Source organism: Drosophila willistoni, chromosome 3R, assembly GCF_018902025.1.
Source record: "Drosophila willistoni isolate 14030-0811.24 chromosome 3R, UCI_dwil_1.1, whole genome shotgun sequence".
Classification (NCBI taxonomy): domain Eukaryota; kingdom Metazoa; phylum Arthropoda; class Insecta; order Diptera; family Drosophilidae; genus Drosophila; species Drosophila willistoni.
Window position 1 is genome coordinate 29523313 of NC_061086.1, and position 27992 is coordinate 29551304.

At 41.5% G+C, this 27992-nt stretch overlaps 1 protein-coding gene across 1 annotated transcript; it reads right to left on the reverse strand.

Moving 5' to 3' along the window:
• Window positions 1-1579: 1579 nt before the first annotated feature.
• Window positions 1580-27985, reverse strand: LOC6649838 (mucin-5AC). The gene is made up of 8 exons (XM_047009199.1): window positions 27931-27985; window positions 12041-12204; window positions 11701-11970; window positions 7909-11638; window positions 5262-7842; window positions 5045-5143; window positions 4841-4979; window positions 1580-4775 (listed from the first exon to the last, which is right to left on the reverse strand). Exons 1-8 carry the CDS (start codon window positions 27968-27970, stop codon window positions 2235-2237), a joined length of 9564 nt encoding a protein of 3187 aa, XP_046865155.1. The 5' UTR covers window positions 27971-27985; the 3' UTR covers window positions 1580-2234.
• Window positions 27986-27992: the final 7 nt, after the last annotated feature.

Consider the following 27992-nt stretch of genomic DNA (forward strand, 5'->3'; position numbering starts at 1 on the left):
AGGTTGTTGTTTTTTGTAAATTACATTTAGACACATTTAGCAGAACAATTTGTTTTACGATGACATTGTGTATATTGGGAAAGGGAAACAGGATTGGGTTGGGGAAGTAGGCCTTCGATTATCCCACATTTCAATTACAAATTTTGATTTTATTTTTTAAATACAACTGAAAACAAAGGGCATAAAGGTTTTTTTTGAATTACATTTTATTCAGTTTTCGGTCGCTTACTTAATTTATGCTATTTTATATGTTTATTTGTTTTTTTGTTTTTTTTTTTTTTACATAAAACCTTTATTTGTCTTTGAATAATAACTAGAAAGTGGTGCATGCTTCCATTGGACAAGTATGGTGAGGGAGGAGGTTCACGGGAAACGGGAGATGGACATGCAAATTGACACCGAAACGACTATGATCATCGTATCATATGTCATTGGGGTCATCATGGAATTTGGCGGTGGCCTGAATAAGTTAAGCACGCATCTTGCTTACAGACTACACCTAATACAAATGTGGTAGTAGTAGTATTAGTAGTACGTACGTATCGTAGTAGGTGTGTTTTAGTGGTGGTATTGAAGTATTAGTTAGTATTTCAAGTGGTTGCTCAATTAATACATCATAAAGGACACAATTCTCTGTCTGTCCGTCTGTCTCTCATACTCTCTCTGTCTGTCGGTCGATCTCTCTACACAATTCACAATTCATTTGGATAAAGTTTTGTAGTTTTTATTTAATTTAAGATTTTGTTTTACGTTTGTATTTTTGTTTTTGTTTACAAGCTAATCAGACATCTATATATTTAAAACGTGGCACAAATCACAAGTCAGATTTGTCGCAAGATCAAGATACAATTGATACGATTCGTTATGTATAAGATATTACATTTAATTCAATAATTTATAAATGGTTTAAACTAAATTGGCTAAAATTGTGATTTTTGAACTGCTTTTGGTTTGCTTCGTAGTTGTGTTTTGTTTGCCATTGTTGTTTTGCTACTCATCTTCCTAAATCCCTAAGATCATTTCGTATTTGATGATACTGCCTGCTGATACCGAAATACATATCTACGAGATGTACATATATATATATAGATATATATATATATATATCTTTGAATTGAGCACGTTAAATGATTAATTTAAGTTTCATTCTTTCATTTCTTTGCTGTTATAATATCAGTAGAAGAAGAAGAAGAAGCAGTCAGTTGTAAAGCGCTTTAAATCATAGTGTTGTTGTTGTTGTTGATGTTTGTTTTTCTTTTTACATTAAAAATGCTTAGCAGTTACAGAAAAATTTATAACTCAAAGAAATATTATTTACAATCTGTTTCCCTTTCTGCTGTTGCCTGTTCGCTTGGCCTTGGCTGTAGCTATAGCATTATTATAATAAGATTTCAGCACGGGTCCGAGAATATTATTTAACAAAATTGGCAACACGATTTATTTATTTTGTTTTTTTTTTTTTTCGTTTTGTTTCGTATGGGAGTGTAAAAACTTAATTATTTTATGTATTATTATCGTACAACCAATTTTTTTTCATTTTGCGCGTTCTATTTTGAATAAATTTTCTAACTTCACTTAGTTGTTATTGTAGCTACATCATTGTTTATCCTTTATTTAATTTAGTTTCTCAATTTTAGTGGTGGCATTTAATGCCATTCGTCGTTTCATGATCAATTCTCCAAGGTTCAATTGCTTTTTTTATTGTTATAGTAGAAAATTTGCCCCCCGCAGTTATCTGAATCTTTCACAATCTATTCATTTGTTTTTTTTCTCTTTGTTTTTGTAACAAGCAGCACTTGACAAAATATTGTTGTCTGTTTTAACTTGACAAGCAGCACCACTTGACAAAACATTGTTTCGTATTGTACAAGTCAAGTTTACATACATTGGACTAAACATATAAGAAAGAAGTAGTAATCAAAGAGGAAATAAAAAACAATTCATGCTACAGGTATATTAACTTAGGATCTAATAATGTTGTACAGATCAGGATAGATATAGTATATACTATGTACGTAAATGGAACTCATTTTATTTAGTACTGGGTATGCGGAGTTGTGGGGGGGGGTTGGTGGATGGGTGGGTGGGTTAGTAACATCAACTAAAATGAACTAAAAATAGGTTCCTGTACAATTGGCAGTTCTTGCTGCTGCTGCTGCTCATAATGTGGTTGCATTGAACTCAAGTATGAGACTATTGGAAACACTATCGGCTGCTGCCGTCACTGGCCCAAGTCAAGAGGTCATTATTGACTTGACCGGATCATCTAGTCCGGCACCAACGCAACTAAAATCATTTATCTGTCCCATATGCTGAGGCTGCGCTTGGCTTAGGCTCTGCTGTTGGTGATGATGATGATGATGCTGTTGCAGATGTTGCTGCTGCTGCTGGCTAACATTGTGGTTCTGTAGCAATTGATGATGATGATGGTCTAGCAGCAGATTGCCACTATTGTCGGTCACCGCCGATGCAGCTGAACCAGCGCCGCTTATCAGGCAGTCACCGATTTCATCGCCCAGCGGACGCCGACGTGTACCACCAACCTGCTGCTGTTCCTGTTGTTGTTGTTGCTGCTGCTGCTGTTGTTGTTGTTGTTGGCAACTAGGCAAATTAGCCGCTTGACGTTGATCATCTAAAATACTGTCACCCAGAAATGAACCCAACGAGAATTGCAACGAATCGCCGCTGTTCTGGAGATTGAGTATGCTATCGATGGCACTGGCCACATGGCGACTAATGTCATCGTCATATTCTCCGGTGACTACAGATGTTCCACCCAAGTGATTGACATGCATTTGCTGTTGTTGATGATGTTGTTGCTGCTGGTGCTGTTGTTGCTGCATTTGTTGTTGCATATTATGTTGTTGGTAATGATGTTCTTGTTGTTGCTGCTGCTGCTGCTGTTGTTGTTGTTGTTGCTGCTGCTGCTGCTGTGGATTCATCATACTTGTGTATGCCTGATGATTGGCAAAACTATGTTGCTGTTGCTGTTGTTGTTGTTGCTGCTGCTGTTGTTCCATCCAACTGGCTGATCCATTAACAGCAGCCAGACCATCATGTAAGCCAAGCATATCAGTATCCAAGAGACCATGTGGTGCCACCTGAACATGTTGCTGCGACGACATGGGCGATGATGAGGTTGACGATGCTGTGCACAGACGTTTGCTGCTATTATCATCCTCCAAATCACTGCTGGAGCCACCCATCAATTGGCTATCCCAGTGTCGTTTGCGTGATTCACTACCATTAACCACCAATAGATTCTGTGACTGACTTTCGGCGGTGCTGGTGCTACTTGTCATAAAATCACTGTAATGAGCCTCCATGCTTTGCATCCAACGCGGATTATTATTGCAATTGAGTTCAATGTGATGTTGCTGTTGTTGTTGTTGTTGCTGCACAACCACAGTTTGTGCCTGTTGTGTGGCATATTGTTGCTGTTGTTGCTGCTGCTGCTGCTGCTGTTGTGGCTGCTGCATAAATCCCCCATCTGATGCCCACATATTCAACTTAGTTTTATGATTAGTTGCCGGCGATTTCGAGTCACCGAATATTTCATCCAAATTGGATTCAATATCATGCGTATCATTACTAGTCTTTACATCCAAATGAACTGGGGATTCTCCAAACATAGCCTCCAGTCGCGTCTCCACAGATTTCTGGACATCAGAGTCGCTGTTGAAGAACTCACTGATGGCCGGATGTTGATTTGGTTGCTCTGTTTCCACCATAGCCACCACTGGTTGTTGTCGCTGGCCGCTGCACGATGAGTTTTTCGCCGAATTGTTGGTGGCCACATTGTGCTCACTACTGGCACAGCTGCTGTTGTTGCTGCTGCTAATGCTCTGATTGCTTTTGTCAATGCAGCCATTGGGAAAGAGATCGGCCATGTGATTTGTGGCATTATCGAGAAAGTGTTGTTGCTGTTGCTGCTGCTGTGGTGGCTGCTGCTGACCATGTGGCGGAAGTGACGAATGTTGTCCATTATGCTGGGGCAAAGACTCATTGTTCATCAGATTGAGTTCATTTTGCAAACAATACCAGCCATCCTCCTGATCCACATTTGCTACCTCACTTGTTTTGATATGTGCTTGTTGGTGGTTCTGCTGCTGCTGCTGTTGATGTTGTTCTTGGTGTTGTTGCTGCTGCTGCTGCTGCTCTTGACTCTGTGATTGTTGTTGTGACTGGGTCTGGGGCTGAGTCTGATCCATCATTGCTTTCTCACCATAGCCACCATTATCCTCATCCATTTTATGTTCTACCTTTTTCATGATGAAACTTGGCGTCAATTCGGATTCAATATCAAAATTGTCAAAGTCCTTTTTGATATATTTCGTTTGGCCCTTGTTTGATGAGGGTTGTTCCCGCTCCCTCTTCACAACTGTTTCTTGGATTTCGGTTTTATTCTCCTCTACCTTCAGTTGCTGATGCTGCTGCTGCTGCTGCTGCGAGGGTGCGGGTTGCTGCTGCTGCTTGTTATAGGCCGTATTCACGTCGGCACTGTTCTTTAGCAAATCAAATTTATCCACTACGCCGCCGCCATCAGAAGAGGCAGACGTATTAACGGCTGGTCTATCCTCTGGCTCTAATTTGATTTCCTCTTTCACCTTAGCATCTAATGCAGGTATATCCAAACTACTGCATACTGCCGCCTCATTGGCCTGCACCACTTCTTTCAACTGTTGATTGAAATCCTTAATGTCGCTGATTTCACCTTTCAGATCGTCAATCATTAACTGTTGCATCTGCAGCAATTCCGAAGTGCGATGAGGTAACTGTGAGAACAATGTTTTTCTTATAATCATATTCTTTCTTCAAGCTTTTGCAGCCGATGACTTACCGTTGATTCCTGATAGAGTATTTCTTGGAATTTTCCATTGAGCTGGCGGAATTTATCTTGGAAACCCACAGCGGTCGCCTCGAACAATTCGTCTTCGTCAGAGGGCAACTCCACATCGTTTTCGTGCATGCAATGGTATCTATATATATGTATAAATTGTAATTAGATTTCTTTTCATATTCATATTTCTATTGTTAATCTAACCTTATCAAGCGTTTGACAGCCTCATCCTTAGTACGGAACGGTTTCACATAGTCGGGCTTAAGGCAGCTCTCTTGATCCACCTCCAGTTGTCGCACAAATCTGTAGAAGAGAATTCTATTAGTGTTGTCTATTTAAATGCTAGATGGAAATCAGTTGCTCCAAGTGTCTCTGTTTATTGGAGGCTCGTTAAATGGGCATTTTTCAACCAACTACTCACAAGGAGAGGCGTGCAATTTTTGGCTTCGGTGTGGGCAACTCATCCGGCTTGCCTGGCATATAAATGGGCACCGTTGGTAATGAGGGCATTAAATTGCTTAATCCTGGAGGAAGTAAAGTCGCGGTTGCTGCTGTTGCATTGCTCACTACTGCTGGTGTCATGATTGGTGTTGGTGCTGGAGCTGCAACTGCTGCTGCTGCTGGTGGCGGAGGCGGTGGCAAAAGCTGAGGTTGTTGTTGTATAGGTTGTTGTTGTTGTTGTTGCTGCTGATGTATTGCCTGTTGTATTGTTGGCTGTTGTTGTTGTTGCTGTGGTTGCAATGGCGGCATTGGTAACAAATTGCCAGCAGACATTGTTATGTTGCTGCTGGCCGTATTGTTGTTGTTGTTATTGTTGCTGCTGCTGCTGTTACTGCTATTGGCCATTAGATTGCTGGACGAACTGGCAAATATAAGTGGCGGTGGTCCACTTTTATTATTGATAAGAGGCGGTTGTTGTTGCTGCTGTTGTTGTTGCACCACTGGCAACAAGTTAATTTTTTGCGGCAACACAGTAAGTGCTCCATTAGGTTGTTGTTGTTGCTGTGCAGTTGCCGAATTGAGTTTGCTGCGTTGTACATTAGAATCCTTGGACTTCAGTTGCTGTTGCTGCTGGTGTTGACCCAAATTTGCAGATGTTGTTGCTTTCTGCTGTGCCAATTTCTGTTTATTGATCTGCTGCTGCTGCTGCTGATGTTGCATGGGATAGATGTGTATTCGTTGGGCGGCATTCTGCTGCTGCTGCTGCTGTTGCTGTACATTGACTACTGTTGCCGCTGTTCCCGTCGATCCAGCGATTGCTGTTGTTGTTGTCGTCGTTGTGGAATGATTATTCGGCTGCACCACATTGGCTGGTATCACAATTGCATTACCAATTGTTTTTACTGTCGTTTCACTGGATATTTGCTGCTGTTGCTGCTGCTGCTGTTGGATCATCAGACTGAAGCTACCATTGCCATTGGGTGTCGGCAATATGCCCTCTGGCGTGGGGACTTCTTTGCCAGAGGCCAAAATACGATGTTGCTCGGCAAAGAGTCGCTGGAGGGCTACATTTATCTCGGCATCGGTCATCGGTTTGTTGTATGCAGCAATTACATTTGCATCCATGTCCGGCAACGATGTAGGCAAGGTTGGCAGAAATGTTTTATTCTGCAGCTTGATGTTGAGAAATTGTATCTGCATCTGGACCTGCTTGAGCACCTGTTGCATTTGAGCTGTTACTTGAATAGCTTGGACACGGGAAACAGTACTCAATTGTTGTTGTTGTTGTTTGGGAGGTTGCTGCTGCTGCTGCTGTTGAGCTGGCAACACCTGCAAATGAGTCACAGTAGGTGCTGCAGGAGAAGGAATTGTCGCTGTTGGAGCAGTACTAACCACCGCCACTGTCGATCCTGATGCAGTGGTAAGCGTCGTATTAAAGTTAATTCGTTGCTGCTGATGTAACCCAATAGAAATGGGTTGCTGCTGCTGCTGCTGTTGCATGGGCGCCGTCACTCCGATTAGTTTTGTACCACTTGTCGTCTGAAATGGTTGGATACTGCTACTCATTGTGGTTGTTGTTGTCGTCGTGGTCTGACTTGAACCGGAACTTCCCACCACAATCATATGTTTACCACTAGCCACATTGGGTTGGACAATTTGCACGGGATTGTTGTTGGGCTTCTGCGACAATGGATCCAATTTAGGCATTGGCTTAACCACACTGGCATTCTTTAGATTGGCCAATTCAGCGGCTGTTGATGTGGCTTTTGGTTTACGCACTGGTTTCTTCTTGACCACAGCTCCAGTGGTGCTGGTGGCGGCACCAGCTCCCCCCGTTCCACCAGCTGCAGAATTCTTTGCTCCAACGGGCTCCAACTTTGCCTTACTTTGATCAATAATCGGAGCCACATTGGCCACCTGTTTGGTCACTGTCGTCGTGGTGGTACTGGTGCTTGTTGTCAGAGTCGTCGTTGCTGTCGTCGTAATGGCCAGCTGTCCGTTGCTTATCGGCTGTATGGGATGAACAATCTGCTGCTGCGGTGGTTGAGGCCTCAATGGAATCGTGAGGGTTGTCGTCGTCGTGCCGGACGCAGTCGATGTCTGTGGTGTGGGCAGCGGATTGACATCATTAAAGTGCAATTGGCCGAGTTGTAGGCACTGGGCCAGTTGCTGGGCATTAATGCCCGCGGGAGCTATTAACAGACGTTCGGTGGGTCCAATAGATGCTGCTGTCTGGCCAGCACTCATGGCGGTTATTTGATTCGTCACACTATTCAGGCAGAACAATTGCTGTGTACTCGGATCAATGGGCGGCAAAGCAATATATCGCTGCTGTCCATTGCTGACTATCGGTGCTGTCTGTGTAGTCTGTGGCACTTGCGCTGTCTGCTGAGTTTGTTGCTGCTGCTGCTGCTGCGGCTGCTGTTGTTGGACAACCACTTGCGATGCCAGCGGTAATTGGGGAAAAGTCAAGGTGGCTTCATTAGCCTTGATGGACATGGCCGGTGCCTTTATGGTGGTGGTGCCCGGATGCACAGTAGTTGACATCCTTCTGTTGGCAACTGCAAGTGAATACAATACAAAATGTTTAAACTATTTCGTTACACTCCCAAAGGCCTTAAACTTACCCTTCACTTCAATCTTTGGAGCGGGACTAACTTTCGGCAACTGCTGCAGCACTGGTTGGGCCTGTATTGTCTGTGGCTGTGGCGGCTGTTGTGGCGGCGGAGCTATCGCCTGAACTGTGGGCTTGTTCGGATCTGCCCGTGTTGGTTCATTGATAATGGTTACATTGGGCAGAGCTCCTTTTAGCAGCGCCTGCAATATCAATTGCGATTGATGATCTTGCGGATTATTGGGATCGTGGCGTAGTATCAATCGTTCACAATGCTCCGATACGGCCAACGTAAGGCTTCCAGTTAGTTGGGGCACCAAAGCAGCTGCCGTGGCTGGTGACCCCACCGATATGGATAAATTTCCTGGCATTCCCGTTAACTGCGGAGGCAACATGGCAGTCGGTGCCGGAGCAGGAGCCGCAATCGGAGCTGTCAGTGGTGTAGAAGGCGGTGTTGCTTGAGGAATGGCCACCAATTGCATCTGACGGCCATCATTGGACAACTTGATGGCTGTAGTTGGTGATGGCTCGACATTGGCACCAGCACCACCACCGCCTGCCACAGATGCAGCTTGTGTGGGCTGAAACACCAACTGTGTGGTAGTCTGTTGTGGCTGAGGCGGATTTGTTGTGGCCATTGGTGTTCCGGGTGTACCGCCCATTACAGTGGCACCCGGTGGCAGGATGGGCATGATTTGAATCTTATTCTCAACGGCACTGCTAATCGGCAGTGTTGGCTGATGATGATTCTGCACTTGGGAGATCTGTATATTTCCTATCTGACTGGGCACTGCGGTTGGGTTATTTGTGGCCAGTCCATGGGCCAGCATCAGAGTGGAACTCGAAGTGCTGCTGGTACTTACTGGAGCTGGTACCACCGGAGTAGTTAATGTGATGGTATTCACAGTGCCATTCCCAGTGCTAGCTGATATAATGGCGGCAGCGGAGGTGTGTATGTTACTACTATTGAGGATTGTGGTCGTAGTTGACGTTGCTGGATTTATGCTCATCGCAGTTGGCTGAGTACTAATGGTTTCCGTTTTTTTGGTATTTCTTCTTACGGCGGGTTTTCTACGTGGCTTCACTGCAGCCGTTGTCGATGCAACAGGCACAGAAGGAGCAGCTGAAGCTGTTGACTGAGGCGTGGGCAGGCTAATGCTTATCGTTGGCGTTCCTCCTGTCGTCTGGAGCGTGCTTGTGGTTGTAATTTTGGCCGCTGCTGCTGCTGCGGCAGCTGCCGCCGCTGCCGCCGCCTGTTGAGCCAAATGTTGTTGTGCCTGTTTCTGAATCTCCTCGGCTGTAGGCAAGCGTGGTGTCGATAGGGTATACGGTGGTAAAGTCGTTGTCGGAGCTCCCACTGTGGAGGTGGAGGATGATGTGGCATTCGCATCGCTTGGATCAATCTTAATTAGGATATTTGGTATTTCGGTGGCTTCGTTGGGCGGCTGTGTATGCGACGGCTGTGGCGCTGGTATTGTCAATGTAAATGGAAGACCATCGCTGCCGTTTTGGTGCGGTATAGAGATCATGATATCATTGGAGCTAGAAGCTACTGCTGCGGCGTTGACTGGAACTTGGGCGGGCGCTGCTGTCGCTGGCGCTGTTACCGTTTCATCTGCTGTGCCACTGGACGCCATCAGACCTGTGCCATCCAGACCGTAATCCTCATCATCATCGTCGTCGCCGGTGATTCCACAAAATTTCATCACATCGCCGAGATCAAGTTTGCCATTGCTGGCACGTTGGATATGCGTTGGAGGTGGTGAGGGGGATTTTGCTCGCTGCTGCTGTTGCTGCTGCAGCATCGTTGTGTTCATGGTCGTGTGTGTGGGGGTGGGCGTGGCCGATATGGCTATCTTTTGCGGTGTCACTATGGACGACGACGTCGATGTTATTTGAGGTGGCTGTATCGTGGTCGTGGAAATTGCCTGTGCGGCCGGTGGCTTTTTCTTGCGGGGACGTGGCTTCTTTTTCGCTTCAACTGGCGGCGGCGGCGGCTGCTGTTGCTGGGCCTGCTGCACCTGGGATTGCGTCTGCTGCAGCTGATGCTCCAATTGTTGGATCTGTGCCTGCTGCTGTTGTTGTTGCTGCTGCTGCAACTGTATCGTGGCCATGGCAGCCTGCTGTTGATGTTGCTGCTGCTGTTGTTGTTGCAGAACCGGCACCGGCGTGGATTGCCGCAGTGGCTCCGGCGTCACAGCCATCGGAACATGCGCTGGCGATGATTGAGTGAATAACTCGGCTGTGGTGGTACCACCACCGATTCCAGTGCTTGGAGCCTGCGGCGCTTGAAAGGCAGTGGCAATCTGTTGGATGTGGGCTCCATTTAACTGATTCAGATTTATGGTGGCCCCGCCTAAGCTCTGCTGCAGATGAGCCGGCAGCTGGGAGATGGCTGTCAACCCGTTCGGCATTTGAATCTGGGCAGCTGCCAGCTGCAGGTTCTGCAACTGGGCCGCTACACTCTGCCCCAGGAGCTGGGTATTGATGGTTGCCGTCGTAGCGAACGGCTGAGATCGTGGCGCCTGCGCCTGTGCCAGAGCCGCGTGCAGGCCACTCAACTGGGTGCCCGTCTTGATGGCGTTTTGGAATTGACCGGCCGATGCGGTCTGCTGAATGAGGTTCGCCTGCGAGGACACGATGAAAGTGGGCGCGGCAGCCAGCTGCATGGTAGCCCCATTTGTGCCCACGATTCGGAGCAGCTGCTGCTGCGCCGGCTGAGAGAGTTGTGCTTGGCCCCGAGGATTCTGAATGACCAGCGAGGGTGTCGCTGTCAATTGTGGTGTGGGTGGGCGCAAGATAAGCTGCACTCCCTGTGGATTCTGTTGAACCAGTACAGGCATTTGGTTCAGCAGCAACTGCTGTGGCTGAGCACTTGTCGCCGGGAGTAAAATCTGTTGTTGTTGTTGTTGCTGGTTGGTCGCCTGATTGCCGGCAGCATTGGACGTGACATGTTGAGGTGACTGCGAGATTTGTGGTTTAGTTTTGGCCTGTTGCTGTTGTTGTTGAATCGAATGCGTCGTTAGCTCCTGTTGCGGCTTGGGCAGAATCTGTTGTGGCGTTTTGCTTGATTTTGTTGTGGTGGTACCGGTGGAGGATGTGGTGGGCAGGGCAATTGTACCCGTGTTGGTGGTGACAAAACGTTGCTGCTGCTGCTGCTGTTGTTGTTGTTGTTGTGGGTGATGTTGGTGCTGTGCTTGCTGCTGCAATTGAGGCTGCGGGGCAGTGGCTATTATCTGACCTTGTGGTCCCTGAATAAACTGAAACACTTGCTGAGGCTGCTGCGTATGCTGTTGCTGCTGTAATTGTTGGGTTGTGCCCCCCGTTATTGTGAATTGTTGTGGCAACATCTGCACGGCTTGTGGTGGTTGCGGCGTTGGTGGCTTGATAGCTGCTGCTGTTATCGAGCCACTCGGACTTGGTATGGGGCTATCTGCTATCAGTGGACTACTGCTCTGATAGTGATGGAACTGCTGCTGCTGCTGTTGGCTCACCAATGTGGTCTGTGCGGCGGCTTTTTTCGCTTGACCTTTTGGGCTACAAGCCACATTTGCTGTCGCAAACGATGTGGCCGGCCCCCCATACCCGCCGGCCACTGTCGTTGTCGATATCGAAGTGGGAGCTGCAGCGTTGCTGCTAAAGATTTGATGTGTCAACTGCTGGGGGTGATGAAGTTGCTGTTGCTGCTGTTGCTGCAGCAACTGTTGCTGGCTGTTGTTGTTGGCCCGTTTATTGTTACCCTTCTGCAAACACATAGATATAAATAATTATAATTCCCAAACACATTTGAGTTGAATGAGTTTACCTTGTTTAGTTGTATATTATTTGAACCCACAAGAGTGGCATTTAGCTCACTGCCAATTGCATTGCCCGCACCAGCGACACCGACACCAACACCGCCGGCACCTGTTGTTGTGGCTATCAGACCACCACCAGTTGTCACGCCAATAACCGTGGTGGCTGCCGCCGGCGATTGAGAGGGACTTGGCTGAAAGACCACTGTACCAGCATTTGGACTGCCATTGGTGAACTGATGTATAGATTGTCGCCTGCCAGGCGTCGCCGCCTTGCGCTCCTGATTGTGGCAAAAATAATGAAATATATTGACACTGGATTTAATGGACAGAAATGCTTATTCAACTTACGTGTTCCTGTGGATTGCTGGTAACGTTCAATTGATTGCCACCGGCTACGAGCACCACATCCTGTGGAAACGGTGAGAGCGAGGGTGATGGTTGCAGACGTGGGCTAGCTGAGATCGATGGTGATGGACTGGGCGTTAGAAACGGACCCGGAGGAGACAATATTCCTAAGAAAAATAATAGAAAAATATTAATTATAGGTTTTTGTTGTTTAACATTTGTGTAGATGTGTAGTGTTTTTTCCGATGTAGGAATCATGATTATGATCATTTAGAGGGCAAAGGGATATTAGGAATAAACCAAAATGACCCTAAACTTGAAAAGAATTGGCTTAGTTTTAATTCATAGAGAACTAATTGAAATAGATGATGTCAGCATTTGCATTACTACTGGAAATTCTTGAATTCTTCACAGTTATTGCTCAAATTCATAAACTAATTGAATAAAAATAGAATTTGAGAAATTTTCTTGCTTTGCTTTTCGCTTTAATTACACAAATTCAGTAACTATTATAGGTACAGTTAGTTAGTAGATGAAATGAAAAACCTCAAAAGCAGAAAATTTGCGAGGAATGAAAAACTGAAGCAAAAATTGACGCTGACGGCGACGACGACGACGACGATGAAGTTTCAACCGAGTGGAGGAGAAGGGACATAGGACGAGGAGGAGGAGGAGCTTACTTTTGGCTGCTGACATGGATACATGTCGACGACGAGATGATTGTACAGATGGATGGATGGATGTATGGTTCGGTTTGTCATGGTTTTGGCCTGCTGGCTGCCTGCCTTGCCTGCCTGCTTGATGGCCATTTACTTGAGTGTCTGTGCGCAAAAAATTACACAGACTCAGACACACACAAACACACACACACTTGCAGTGGCAGTAGCAGTGGCATTGGCGGCAACCGGAAGGATTCAGAAGGGGGTGAAGGGAGGCAAAAAGCAAGAGAGCGTTGAGTAGTAGATCACGTTATTTTGCATTTTATGCAGAAGCCAAACGCCAGTTGTCCGCGTCGCGAGATGAATCCTATTTACAAGGCACACAAACAACTGTGCAACTGTGTGTATACATGCATACACCCTCACACACACACACACACATACACACAGAAAGTTGCACTCACAACAGTTCTCAGTGCATGTCAAAGTCAGTAGATATTTTGTGTCGGACGAAAGGAAAAAAGGTAGAAAAAAAAAACGTTGGCTCTTCCTCTGTATCCCCCCTCCCTCTCCTTACCATTTTGGCAACAACTTCTGTAGCCTTTTATGAGCTCCTCCTCCATCGTCTCGTTAGTTTTAGTTACCTTTGAAGGCAATTTACCTTTGAATTAAGCCAAATCCAGTTGCAGCACTTGCACTAATGGATCAACTTCTAATTGGGAATATGTCTCACCTTAACCAAATTGAATATCGATGAAATCTCAGTAAGATCAAGAAACTTACTTAAGACATATGTATGTCTGTCTGTTTGTGATTTATAAATATTATGATACTTAATATTTGAAACTAGCAAAAACTAAAGTCATATCAGTTGGCATTTCTATTTATTTAATGATATATAGAGAAGAAATAAAGAGAAGAGTACGAAGCGTCATAATCATGTCGTTTGAGTTAAGAACACTCAAGTTCCCAGCTTTCAGTCGAGTCGGTCGGTCGGTTGTTGTTGTCGTTGTTGTCCTTTCCTCTAGTAAATTTTATGTCAAAGAGAAGAGAGCGAAAAATAATAATATTTATTTATATGCGAACACACACACAAGAGGGGTGGTGGGGGAAACTGTGGGCATAGGACACTCTAGAGACGAGTGCACAGAGCCTCCAACATCATTGCCGTTGGCTACAAGACAACGGAGAGGAGAGAGGTACACAGAGCGGAGTGTTGGCGGGAGAAAAGTGAGCCCCACCTTATGCTTTCGCATATATTTTATGTATCAGTGTATGTGTGTGTGTGTGTGTGTGCGTTTGTCTTTGTTGTTTCATTTATTTGGTTGACTGGTATGACCTCAGCCTGGCGTACCCCTCCATCCTTCCCGTTTTTCATCCCATCGGTTTATGTCGCGTTCTGTTCTGTTATATCTGTCTGACTGGCGCTGCCAGAGAGGACTACTCTGCTAAGTAGAAGTTGTGCTAGAAGCGCCGCCGTTTTGAAGTTTTCATCCTGTGGCGGGGTGTGGGATGTGGGTGAGTCTGGCCTGGCCTGGCCTGGCTGCTGCTGCTGCTCTGTTCATTCTATTGTCACATTTTGCAACAATAGCAGCCGTGCGCGAATCGGACTTCAAAAAGGATCCGAGTAAACGACTAACAACAACTACAATAACAAGGAGTCCTCCTGCTCCTAGCTTGCCTTTCGCATTGCTATATGAACTGTTGATGGTGTTATGGTGATATGGAGGCCTCCTGACTACATACATACATACATACATATATGTATATGTACAGCCTCTTAACCACCACCCCAAAGCAAACCAAACCAAACCAAGTCAACCCACTTTAGCCCCTTCTTGCCCAGTCGCAACGCGTTTATAAGTAGAAGCATATATATAAAAAAAAAAAAAATGTTTGTGAAAAAAGAAACAATGCCCAAACAGCAGGCGGAGAAGGAGGCAGGAGGCACGGGCAAACGGAAGGCATATAAGACAGAGAGCTTGAAGCTTCTGGGCTCCTCGTGGAGCGGATAAAAATGAAATAAAAATCGATAAGTAAACCCACGTTTCTATATGTATTTGTGTGTGTGTGTGTGCATGTTTGTATGGATGAATGTGATGGTGCCATCTTCTCCTCGCAACATGCATCATGGCCAGAGAGTTGAGCTTAAGTGGAAAGTAGATGAGGAGAGAGAGGAGAGAGAGAGAGGGAGAGAGGTGTATGAAGAAGACAAACCACGGTGGCAGAAATGATTTTGCTAGATGATTGCATGTACACACACTCACCCATACATATGCAAAAGTATGTTTATCTTTAGGGATGTCTGTTTAGTTGTTAATTTTCTGGGAAACGTGCTCAACATCAAATCAAATTACTAACAGTATGCCATACCTATAATATGTTTTCCGATCTTCTGGCAATGTAAAGGTCTAACTCTAACTCATTAGGGCCAACCGTTAATTAACCAATATGAATACCTACATAAACTTGTAAATGCCCCGACTATTTGGTTCGACTTGAAGTGCATATGCAATATTCAATTAGTTAAAACCGTTTCCGTTTGCAGGTGGAAAATGCAATTTCAATAATCGACACATGGTCAATTAGAATAATGCCTCCTTCTCCTGCTGCACCACCCCATAACCACCACCATCAGCTGACAAGAGACCAAAGAAAACCAAAACACCCCGTCATGGCCTTAGTTGCACCCCCCTCCAATTCATCCAATCCACCAATTGCACACTTCGCGCCACTTGAAACAATTACGTTAAACGCAGGTGAATGAAATATTTATTAATCGGCCATAGAACAAACATGACAGCCAGACAAATAGCGCTATATGTCTATATATATACATACAAACATATGTATAGCCATCCAATTAATCGATCGATATGCTAATAGGTATCGCAAACCAAACTATTAAGTGCAAACTAATCGACTTACTGGTAAAAATATATATTATTTTACAGTTAGAATACAAATGATACTCTTTGTTTTTCCAACTAAATCGGATCCTATACTTCAGGGAATTTGTCTCATTTTAACGAAATTAGAACTAAGATTTAGAAACGTTTAAAATGAAACAAACACTTATTGATGATCTAAATATAAATCAATTTCTAAGAAGTTGACAAATCTGTAAACCTCATTAGATTATATTCGATTAGATATTCTAAAAGTCTTTCGAAATTCCAATTCTTTAGCAGAAATCTGCCTCTAAAGGAGGATTAACTTTAAAAACTCTTAAATAATTACTCATATTTTTCATTCAAGTCCAGATCTTAAGGCTTTATAAATTAAAGGTCTTTGTAGACATTAAGAAGCATTAGAAGCATAAATATTATACCGTTTTGTAGATATTCTTAATCTCATATTTTATCTGTAGAAAAAAAATAGTTTTGTTTAATTTTTAAACACAGAGCAATTCTAATAGCACTTAAAAGTTAAAGAAAAGAATTTAATTGAGACTAAATAACTTTAAATAATTCCCCTGCCTGTCTGCTTATTACAAAATTAATTCCCGAGTTCAAATTGAACAAAAAAAAAGGTTCTTAAATGTTTGGAGAGGGAAAAGGACCCTGCCAATAATTTGAAACTTGTACAGATTGACTTTTTCTCGTTTTGTTTATAATTGTGTGTGTGTGTGTGGTTTCGGTGGTTTTACATAAACTAAAAAGTGCGGTTTAATTTAAACCACATTTTTGGAATTGGTTTTTGCGACGATGACGACAAGCTCTTTATTCAAATGCAATCAACAGGAATTGGATAAGTAAGTATAGAAGCCGGGAGGGGGTTGAAAGCATATGCTGTATGTGCGTGTGTATGTGTGTGTGTAGTGTGTGGGAATAAGTTTTCTTTGTGCTTGGATTTTATTTTCTTTCGCTTTTTTCGGTCAAAGGTAAAAATGAAACGAAAAATGTATCTATATCTCTATTTGTTTTGCTTTTCCGAATGGTGAGAAGGCGGCAGGATGTAGGTAGGTGGGTGGATGGGTGGGTGGTTGACAAGGTTGGGAGGTTCAAGTTGGTAGCTGGCAGGTCACACGAGCGCGCATTTCTTCACAATTTACGTAGTCATCGTTGTCGATATGTTGGTGTTTGTGTGTGTGTGTATCTCACTCTATATTGATGTATCTGTATGTGTAGTATGGCCCAAAGACGTGCGCTTTACACTTCTGCGCCCCAAAACGAGCCACAGCTACAAACAACAACAACAACAACAACAGTGGCCAAACATCATTTTGCACGCGTGCTCTTTTAGTGCTATTCTGTAAGGGGGCCACCACACAACACACAGAGCATTCGGTATAGATATATATATATATATATTTGTGAGGAGAAGGGGGTGGAGGGGGTTTTGGGGATTGTGGGTGGTTTAGAGGGCGCCTTGAGAGGCATCTTTTAGATACTCACTAAATATTTGCGGATAAATGGTGAAAATTTTGACTGCTTTTTATACACTTTGCCACAAGAGAAATTAAATGAATTTTTATTCAGTCGTCGCACTTGAACTCTGCGAGAAAGACAGAGGAATAGAAAGAAAAAGGACGATATCCAAATCAAGTTATTGAACTTTTGATTATGATTGCCTTCACACAAACAATTCAAAACACTTAAACACACACACACTCACACTCAAAACACACACCGAGGAGCACCGTAGTAGTAGTTGATTAATTTTTATTTACTGTCGATGATAAAAACGTTGTGTGCGTGGCGGCGGCAAGGACCGACGAACAGGACACGAAATTCATTGCGACCCCGGCACGTACATACGTAAGACTAGTCGTCGCGCCTCGAATTGCACTCAACATTTTTATATCCCCAACAAATATATGTATATATAGATACTCGTATTCCTTCAACCAACTCGGCGATGTTCGCGTTTCTTGTTCTCGTTCTCATTCTCATTCTCGTCCTGCTTCGCCCGCCAAGAATGGAACGAAAACAACAGAGCGCGCGGCGTTGGTGGCAAAAAAAAATAATGCGAGAGCAGCGAGCGCCAGAAAAAAATACAGAGAGAGAGAGAGAAAGAGGGCAAACAACGAAACGAAACACCAAGAAAAAATCGAAACCAAGTGGCAAGACAGAAACAGGCTTAGGAGACGTGTGTGGTACACCAAACACGTAAAATCACTTAGTCCCAAGCCAGAGAGAGAGAGAGAGAGGGAGAGTAGAAAAGGACATTCGGCCAGTGTTGCCACATAGGCACGAGTATGACTACATTGATAATGATAAAAATGGCAAATTATTCAGCATAACAGGTGGTGGGTGGATGCTAGATAACCACTTAAGGGCTAATTAAAAGGACTAATCCATCAAATTGTCACAATAAATATTATCAGTCATTAGGGTACAACATATCCGGAATGTAATGTTAATATTAATATTAATACCAGCACAAAACACATGTTTACATGTGATTTCCTTTATTTAAGCATAAAGAATTAAAACTTCTTCTTCCCAAGTTAATTAATTACTAATTTCATTTCAAAAATTCTTTTATCTGAATTATAATTCTAGTAATATTAAATAATATATTTATTAATTTTTGTTGTTTTTTGCCAACCAACCTTGAAACGCCATCTAACGGTGATAATTGACATTTTTTTAAGGTTGCCAACAACAGAAAAAAAATGAATAAATGCCTTACTAAAAATAACAAAAAAAAAATACAAAAACTGTCAACCAAAACACGTGAAAAATCGCTAGATAAGAGAGTAAAAACTCTCTCTCCTACGCTCTCCAAACAGAGAGAGAGAGAGAGAGAGAGACTCTCGTATTCATGTGCGCATCCACCACCACAAAGTATCCCCATTTTCTTCCTCATCTTCTTCATCTTCTACTACTACTACTACTACTAAAATAATAATAATAATAATAGCAACAAAAACAACCCTCGAAAATTTGTATACAGAAATAATAATAACAACAAGAACAATATGAACACAAGACAAAGGCAACTGACAAATCAAAATATGGATATGGATTATTATTCCACACAAAAGAAAATCCGTAAAACGAGAACGAAAAACAAAAATGGGGCACACACACACACACAAGTAGCAGACATGGCTAAGCAAGCGGCAGCAAGACAATGAGATATTTATGAGGGGAAGAGATGCCAATATGAAGAAGAGAGAGAGATAAAAAGAGAGTACAAGCTAAATGAAGTTGCTGCTGCCTGCTGCTAAAAGCAATTTGCATTCTGTAAACACTTTCAAAGAAAACCTGTTACTAATGGGCAGCTGCTCCCTCCCTCGCCTACCCACCCTTCCCCTTCATCGCATAAAATCGCACCTTTGGTGTCTCTTCTTCTTATTTCACACTTGATTTGTGTCTCATTTGAAGTATAAAAAGAAAACAAAAGATTATTTCTGATTGAATGTTCTTCCATATGCAGAGTAAATATTTCAACGCCATTCAATCAAAATGCAATTAACACACTCACGTGTATGCGTGTGAGCCCACTAATACATATACACAGGATACAAGATAAACTATCTCAATAAAGTCAATAAAAACAACAGAGCATGAAAACCTAAATAAAAGTATTCTCCCATACACACACACACACATAAGCGCACCTTGATTACAGTTGTTGTTGTTGTTGTGGTTACTCTGTTAAATGGAGATAAAGATATGTATGTGTACATGGTATACAAGCAGATATGTGTATCTTGTAGATACGTTTAAGAGAATCAAAAGAGACAACAATATATGTTAGTTGTTGTTGTTCTTGCTGTGATGATGATGATGACGGTGCACTCAAAGTGTTACAAGTCAGACAAGCCATAGAAAGAGAGAGGGAGATGGTGAGAGAGATTGCCATTCAAAGTTATGACACAACTCTTCGTAGAAGAGTACCAAGAGGAGGAGCTGAGAGATGCGAATTCGATTTGCATGATAATCATTAAATATCGATGCGTATACGTAATATTTTTCAACTTTCGGTTGATTAGATTCTTCCAGTCGGCACAGCTAGAGTAAAAAGGACATCCTTTTTGCATAAATGTTAAACAAAATCCTACACATTAAGAGCGGGAGTAATTGACATCAGTTCAAACGAAATTTTATAGCTCTCTGAAAATTTTATCGGTAATTACTGAGAAAATTCAGATAGACTGGAAACCCTTTCTTATAAAGGTCAAACCAATCCATTCAGGACATAACATCATACAAAAAGAAAAGAGATTTGTGCTAATTTAGTTGAACTCATAAAAATTGCTATGCAATTGAGATTTCCTGTTTAAGTGCAATTAAAAATTAACTTGAAATCAAATTGTAAAGATTGACAGCATTAGGATGAGAGGGTTCGTCTGACCATAGAAACTGCATTCACACACACCAGTCCATATGTAGAGACACATATGTTTCTACATAAAAGGGCCACCGAGTCGTCGTCGTCGATGTCGTTATTCAGTTCCAGTTTTTACTAAACTGGCGAAGCAATCCATTTGTCGACTAATTGACATACATCAGAACCCAGTGAAGTGTGTGTGTGTGTGTGTATGCGTGTGCGCTTAAAACGCAATGAGAAATTATATTTTTAGCTTGTGACTGGAACTGAAACTGGGACTGGCCTGGCCTGGTCTGGCTCGATCTCCCCCGTCTGGCTGTCTGGCAAAACGACGTCGAATCAAAACGTGAACACTTTATTAAAGTGGATTGTAAAAAGAGGGGGGATGGATGGCTGGGATGGGATGGATAGCATTCAAATCAAGAACCTCTTATAAGAAAATTAACAGTGAACACTCGTTACAACGTTTCCACGATTGTTTCAAACGATTGTTTGTTCCATTTAACAACTATTTATAGACATTGCTAGATGATGTACTTTGAATTTCAGTGAGCCGCATATCCGATCACTATCATTTGCCTTCCCTTTGCTCTCTACTTCATAAGTGTTGTCATATGTCAGCGTGTAGAATGTCAGGCGGACTGAGGAACACTGTGCAACAAATTTTGGATTTTCTTCTTCATAAAAACTATCATGTAAAGAAAAACAAAATGTCTACACATTCTTCTTGCCCTCATGACTTGAGCCATTGAAATCTCTGAATCTCTAAGATTCGACTATAATAGATCAAGGATATAATAAGCTGGTGGATAGTGTAATTAGTCGTCTCTTGAGTGACAACAGTGGGGCGCCCGATCCCCATTTCCCACACTTCTTTAAAGTATGCTTCCAATGACGTCTTCATCTTGATTTATCCCACTCAGCGGGGATAAGCGGAGGTATGTATGTATGTCTGTACAATTGCATATTCCCACCTCTCCCCAACCTCTCTCTCTTTCACTCTCTGAGACTCTTTTGCATCCCCTTCCCCCCATTCAAACTGCTGTTCGTCTGTTGCCGTCTGCAGCTGTCTGCATTAATTAATTTCTCTGGATGCATACACACACACACACGCAGAGAGAGAGAGAGAGAGAAGAGTCCTTTTCCATCTAAATGGATAGACATTGCATTTGGTTTGTGTGCGAGTGCATTGGTTGTGTAATACTGTATACATATAGATATATGTATGTATGTTTAAAAATGGTATATCAAATTTGAGTATATACAAACAAATGCGTAACAAATATTTCCGCATTGACATTCATTTATGGGAGGAGGAAGGGGAAAAAGCTGTCTTTTGTATACAGCTGTATATGTTTATATATATATATACATACATATGTATGTATTTATCTATTTGCTTTGATCTTTGTGAGGCATTATGATGCTATGCATGGCTATGGCTTTGTGCTAAATTAAAATTATTTCATCAAAGTTAGTTAGTATTCCGCATAAAAAATTGAATACAAAGAGCAGACATTCTCTGTTTGTGACCGGGACAATTTATGTTTTTGTATTTTCTTTGTTCGTAATTAATTTTTTTTTTAAAATAAAATCATTAATTTCTTTTTTATTAACTGTTAAATGGGTGGTCAGGCACAGGTATTACCATTTATATAGTTTTTAAAGCAATATGTTGTTGTTTAGCTTCTAATATTTAAATTTGTTTAAAAATTCTTTCGTCGCCAAGTTGTTTCTTTCCTTTTAAAGTTATATCGATTAGTGATTTAGATTTGTGAGAGGTCTTCTATAGTTTTGAATTTCATTTAAATTATATACATCGTGTCAATTGGGCATAGAAGTGCCCTTTTTGACTTCTCCTCCCAAAACCCCCTACTCTCGTCTGTTTTTCCGCTGGTTTCGACACTTAAGAGACAACAAAATAAACGACGAATTGTCATAAAAAGGTGGGTGGAATTATGTATCACTGTGTGTGTGTGTGTGTGTGTAATTGTGATGTTTGGTGAGAACATTTCTGTGTTCGTTTTGATTATGTTGATTACAAGAAAATGTTAAATGTTATTGCTGTTGTTGTTATTGTTGTTGCTCGCGTCTTTTTGTCGGCTACTTGGCTTCTCAAATGTTGCTTTGCCGCGCACTTGACATTAGCAAAGTCATAATAAAAATTTCCCGCGAGAGTCACGCACACAGACACACACACACATATGCAGGCGTAGCAGTTTAGAGTGGAGCTTTAACAAATTGCAAAACAACAACAAGAACAACAAACTGTCTGCTAAACCACTTCACAGGCATACAAACATATACATATGTATGTATGTAACATACAGACAGCGAGAGTCAGAGAGACAGACACACAGGCAGAGTCCACAAAACGGTAAAATTGTCATTTGTGTACAAAACGGCGAGTACTCCCGCCGCTCTTACTCACACACACACACACTAACTCACTCACAAATAGCGGGTAGATGAGTAAGGTGTAACCCAGCCAGGCCTACGAAGGGGGACAGGGAGAGTAACTCGCATCAAAAATAAAACCTACGTATGGTTTGCCGCACGTGAAAGTCAACGAACTGGAACACACCGACCGAAAGCCCCTGCACAACCCCCCCGTCTCCGTTGCATTCATTCATCCTTCACCTGACACTGCACAAACTCTTCTGGCCGGTCTAGAAAAACAGAGAGACAGAGAGTTGGAGAGGGAGAGAGAGCAAAAAAAAGGGCCAAACCGTTGGTGGTTCAATGCATGCACCAACAGGTCCACCAGTACAGGGTTCTTCTCAATTGTCCAGCAGTCCAGTGACCATTTGCCGTTAATTTGTTATTGTTGTGTGCTAGGTAAAAACCAAAAGTCCAACCATGTAGGATCAATTTCTCAATTGAGCATAGAATGAAATAAAAACATAAATAAATAAAAGGCATAAAGTGTCTAGTCGATGTGTGTGTGTATATGGCCAATTGATTTTTTTGTTTCTTTGCCATCGACTCTTGTGGTGGTCCCTGAGCTGTAACTAATGGTGGTGGTATAATGGGTAGGATTGCCGCCTGCCTTCGCATTGAAATCAGAATCGTCGATTGGATTGGGAATTTTATGCCCCCTTGCGGTGCATTTTTTATTATCGTCAAAGATTATTGGACTTTTTTTGGGGTTATAAAATTTGAACTAGAGTCGAAAAGAGCTATTACGGTAATTTGCTCATAAGAATCACAATAAATGTTAAAAGTAGTTAAATAAATGTAGATCTTCTATTTTAAAGGATATTCAAGGAGTGAAAGGCACAATAAATGTTTCAAAGTTGTCTTTAATTTGTTTATATCGTGTTTTATTTTTATCAAATTATTATATCTATCAACTAACACTGAACTTTTGTTCATTTCATTTCAATGACGTTTTTGGCTTTTAAAGTGTAAAATTTTGCTGGTATATGCATTTTATGTGCATTACGTGTCCTGAAAGGACAACGAATCGATTCAATTGGGAATGGGAAATCTACGTGTCTAATAATAGAACAAATGGACACCAATCTGAACTGACAGCAGTAGTCTTTTTTTTTTGCAACCCTTTTTATGTTTTTGCTTTCCTTTTCGTTTTTCCTTTTTAGGGCTCCACATTCATTTCATTTACTCAATTTCATTCCATGAATTACATTCAGAATGTACTTGAAACATCAAAGGCAGACACACAAACAAATAAAGGGGGCAGGCGGGGGTACGAGGATTCAAAAATATACGAGTTCATGGTTGTACGAGGGATCAAAAAGGGCGAAGTTCTTTTAATAATCAAAACCATTGAAAATTTGTGAATTTCATGAGATGTTTGAAATTTACTTGATAATTTTAGGTATTCTATCCTTCTCTATCGTCCTTTTAGCCAACTACGCCCATGATCTGTGTGGTCGTCACTTTGCTAAACATGTCAGGCATGTAATTAGATTGTCACACAGTGCAAAGTAGTCGCAGTTGGTCGTTCGTTGACAGTCAACATTTCATTTGGATGACCATTATGTTTGCTTGAACGAAACTTTATTTGCAATTGAAATAGATGCCTGAATGCCAGGTGTCGAGTTTTAATGGATATAGAACAGTACCCACCGATATTATATGACGGATTGATAGAGTAAATAAATGAAGGAAAAAGAAAAAGACCGGGAAAAAAAGGATTCATCTGGCCATTCGAAACGAACCCTTTTTGCAAAGAGGATATTAATTAAATGCACAGCAAACAATTTGAATTCCCGGGAATACACCGACAATTTTCTTGTGTCACCGCCGTAGTCGCCGCCGACGAGTCAATGTGTCATCTCGTCAGTTTTGGTGGTTGCACAACTCGACGTATACGCAACATCAGGCAGGCATGTGACCGCAAACAACAGGAACAAAAGGATGCCTGCTAGGCAACAACAAAGGACATTATTATTATATGGCATTTGTGTAAATGCAATGCCGACAGGACACATAGACCTATGGAAACAGGAAAACACGCACATTCAGCCACACTCTCTCTCACACGCACACACCCCACACACAGAATCACTCACATGAGTTGAAGTAGACACACATAACCTCTATACCTTTTAAGGCAAGTTCCAATATAAAATATTATTACATAAATGCAATTAAAACATCTAAATGTATAGTCTAATATAGTCATTTTATTAGAGGCCCACTTATGTTAGTAAAAACTCCCTTATAGGACACCTTTAATGGAAAATCATTTTCAGACCATTTCATTATTTTCGCCCTTTTGGAAAATGGTCAACTAAAGTAGTTTTTGCTGCAAACTTTTTAGTTACAACAAGAAAAAAGTCTTTTTGTGTGAAATTTCAATGGCCAATTTCTTTGAATGGATTGGAATTTCACAGAAAATGTATAAAAAAGGAAGCAAAACTAATATTCCTGTCTACAGATGGCAGGAAGGTCAAATGTTAGGAACTAGCACACAAAATGTTTGCCGAAATGCTCTCTATTGATGTCTCAGCTCCGTTTCGGTAGGTCTTGCCAATGCCAACGGCAACAAAGTGCTGCGGCAGCTGTTTGCAACATTTAATGCTTTGGCATAATATTTATTTATACATAGACGTGTGTGTCTGTGTATAATATCGATTTTCATACAATTGTTTGGAGCTAAACACTGCAAATTAAATAAAAATATCGTCGGTAATAATATGCTGTTAATTGTTAAGACAACAAATATATACATCCAATTTGTTTATATTTATATAGGGTTAACCATGAAATTGGATAGAGATGGAACTGAGAAACTGACTAGGATAATATACTTTATTAAATTTAAATCGATATATTCAAAAAGTTAAAGAAAAATGGAGCCTGTTAACGGAAATATGTTTCGGTATCTCTCCTAAATATATTTAATCATTTTTTAAGAGGGTCAAAATACATTCCAAATTCTGAAAATTACAAAATTCCAACAGAGCACTTTTATATTAGGCTCCATATTATGCAATTGACCAATATATAGAAGCAAGTAAGAGCTGCTATCAGGCCTTGTTCCACGAGATTCATGCTGGGTAAAAGAGAATTCATCCAATACTAGTTCTCCACCATCTTCACAGAAGGTCAACAAATAAAATAATGCCAGAACGAGAGATTTGACGAATCAATACCAATAATAGACATCAATACAGCCCAGAAACATAACAGTTTTGGTGGCTAAATGACCCTTTTCCCTTTTTAAATTATCCTCATATCTTCTTTCTTTATTGAATAAACTACTTTACCATATTAATAGAATAATGAGAGCTCATAAATCTCTCCAAGCCATTTGTTGAGTAGTGTTTAAGTTTCGATCGATCCTATCACTTGCTAATATGCTATAGCATGCTGAGCTGTAACCTAAATCTGCAGATTTTTTGTTTTTATTAGCTCATTAAAACGATTATGTACTTTTTTTTTTGTTGAGTGTCACAAACATTTGAGCTTATTCCAAACACATACACTAACTATTTGGCTTTGTGAAAATGTTGATAAGCACAGCAATTAATTTTGTATTGTTGCTTCAGGCCTTTTCTTCAATGGGTCAGGTGGGTGGTAAACAAGAAAAAAAAAAAGGGGAAAAAACGCATAAAACAAAATATTGCTGACAGTCATGAACAAATTTTTTTTTAGTTGCCCTAATAAAAGGCTGCCAGCAAGCAAAAAAATAAAAAACAACAAACTTTTAAAGTAAAATATTAATAAATTTCGACGCGGTTCATTCATGCCGCTAGTGGAATTTGCAATTCTCTTGTACGTGTCATAAACTGAATATTTGCGTAAAGTTTTCTATATCCGTTGCTCAATAAATTAAAATAAGAAAATTATATATTTGTTTTAAAACAAATTGTTTTCGATTTACTTTTAGAGTAGAGACGGACTGACGCTGATTTTCCTTAATCATTATTCCGCCCCATCATTTAAGAGTGAGTTCATTGCCATCATCAAACATGCAAAACAGTCATTTTATTCTCACAAACACACACACACACACACACATGCCAAGGAGAAACGTATCCAAGTGGCAAATAATTTGACTTGAGCCACAGCCAAACAACAATTTGGCCAAAATCAACACAATGGGAAAACTAGAAATTATGTTCTAGCAAAAATACAAGACGGCGAAGAAAAAAAAACAATTATAATTGCGAGTTAGATTTGTTAATTTATAAATTTGGGTTCATATAGAGAGCTAGAAGTGTGCATATTCTCTAAAGAACTTCTAATTTTTAACAGAACATTGACTATAAGATGAAAATGTTTCTACTATAAGTTTTTTTTTTATGCAACAAACCGGTAATTTGTTTACTTTAATTGCATAAGTAACAAATGAGGCGTCAATAGACTTTATTTATGTCTTTTCCATTTTTTTTTAGATGAAATAGTCAACTTATTGATTGTTATTTTACAAGTGTTTCTCGTAGATTTTACGAGACGAGGACAGCAAAGTGTAACTGTTTTATATTTTGTGCCTGTTATTATTAGTATTATTACTATTATTATTACTATTAGCGGGTTAGTCATTTAGTTAACCCACAAATGTCAAAGCAAATGTGAATAACGTAAGCAATGAGAGTACATACTAAAATGTATACTAAAAGTGCCTAAAGTAATTTCACAGAGCAAGTCGGTCCCTTCCTAAGCTCTCCGTCTCTCTTTGCTCCTCGCACCTTATACAATATTTTCATTTTATGGCTGTTTGTTGTTGTTGTTTTTGGGTTCTGCTTCGCTGACCAACACAGAACCACTTAGAGAGCATAGGTGGGAAACGGTGGAAGGAGAACATGTGGAACGAGGAGGAGTAACAACGGAGGAGCTCTGGAAAGTTAGTCGGTTAGACGACGGTTGGTTCGTCCAGTTGGTTGCGCTTTGATTGCTTTGTGTCGTCGTTCTCTGGGGCCAAAAATGGCCAAGTTGAGTGACTGCGGCAGCCAGTTCTACATACATACATATATATGTATGTGTGTGTGTGCGTTCTGGTGATGCCTCAAAAGCTTTATGTCGGAAATTAGTTTTAATCCACTTCCTCTCTCTCTCTCCCTCCCTTCCTCTCTCTCTCTCTCGGTCGCATCTTGGATTTTTATGAAGCAAATTTTATGCTTTATCGTGTATTTGAAGGGCCTTTAACTAACTGAGATGCCGTAATAAATAAATAAATAGAAACTCGTCTATGTATCTCAAGAAAACTCTGGTGGCCAAGTTGTCAATTAGCCTGTCACGTGCTCAAAAAATATCATTTGAAAATCTCTTTGGCGTTTTGGCTTTGAAATTATCTTGAGAGTCGCTTCCCCATTTCTATACGTGCGCTGCTACGCATTCCATTCCATTCCATCGTTTCCATCTTTGACCGTAATAACCCGACCATGGCCCGCCCGCCCATCCCTCCACCATCCATTCAACTGCCCTTTTTTTCGTTTTAATGGCATATTTTTTTCTTTTCTAAATAAGGTTTATTACCTTTATAAACGTTGAGAAGTGTTGCTGGGAATGAGGTCATTAAACCTCGATTCAAGACTTGT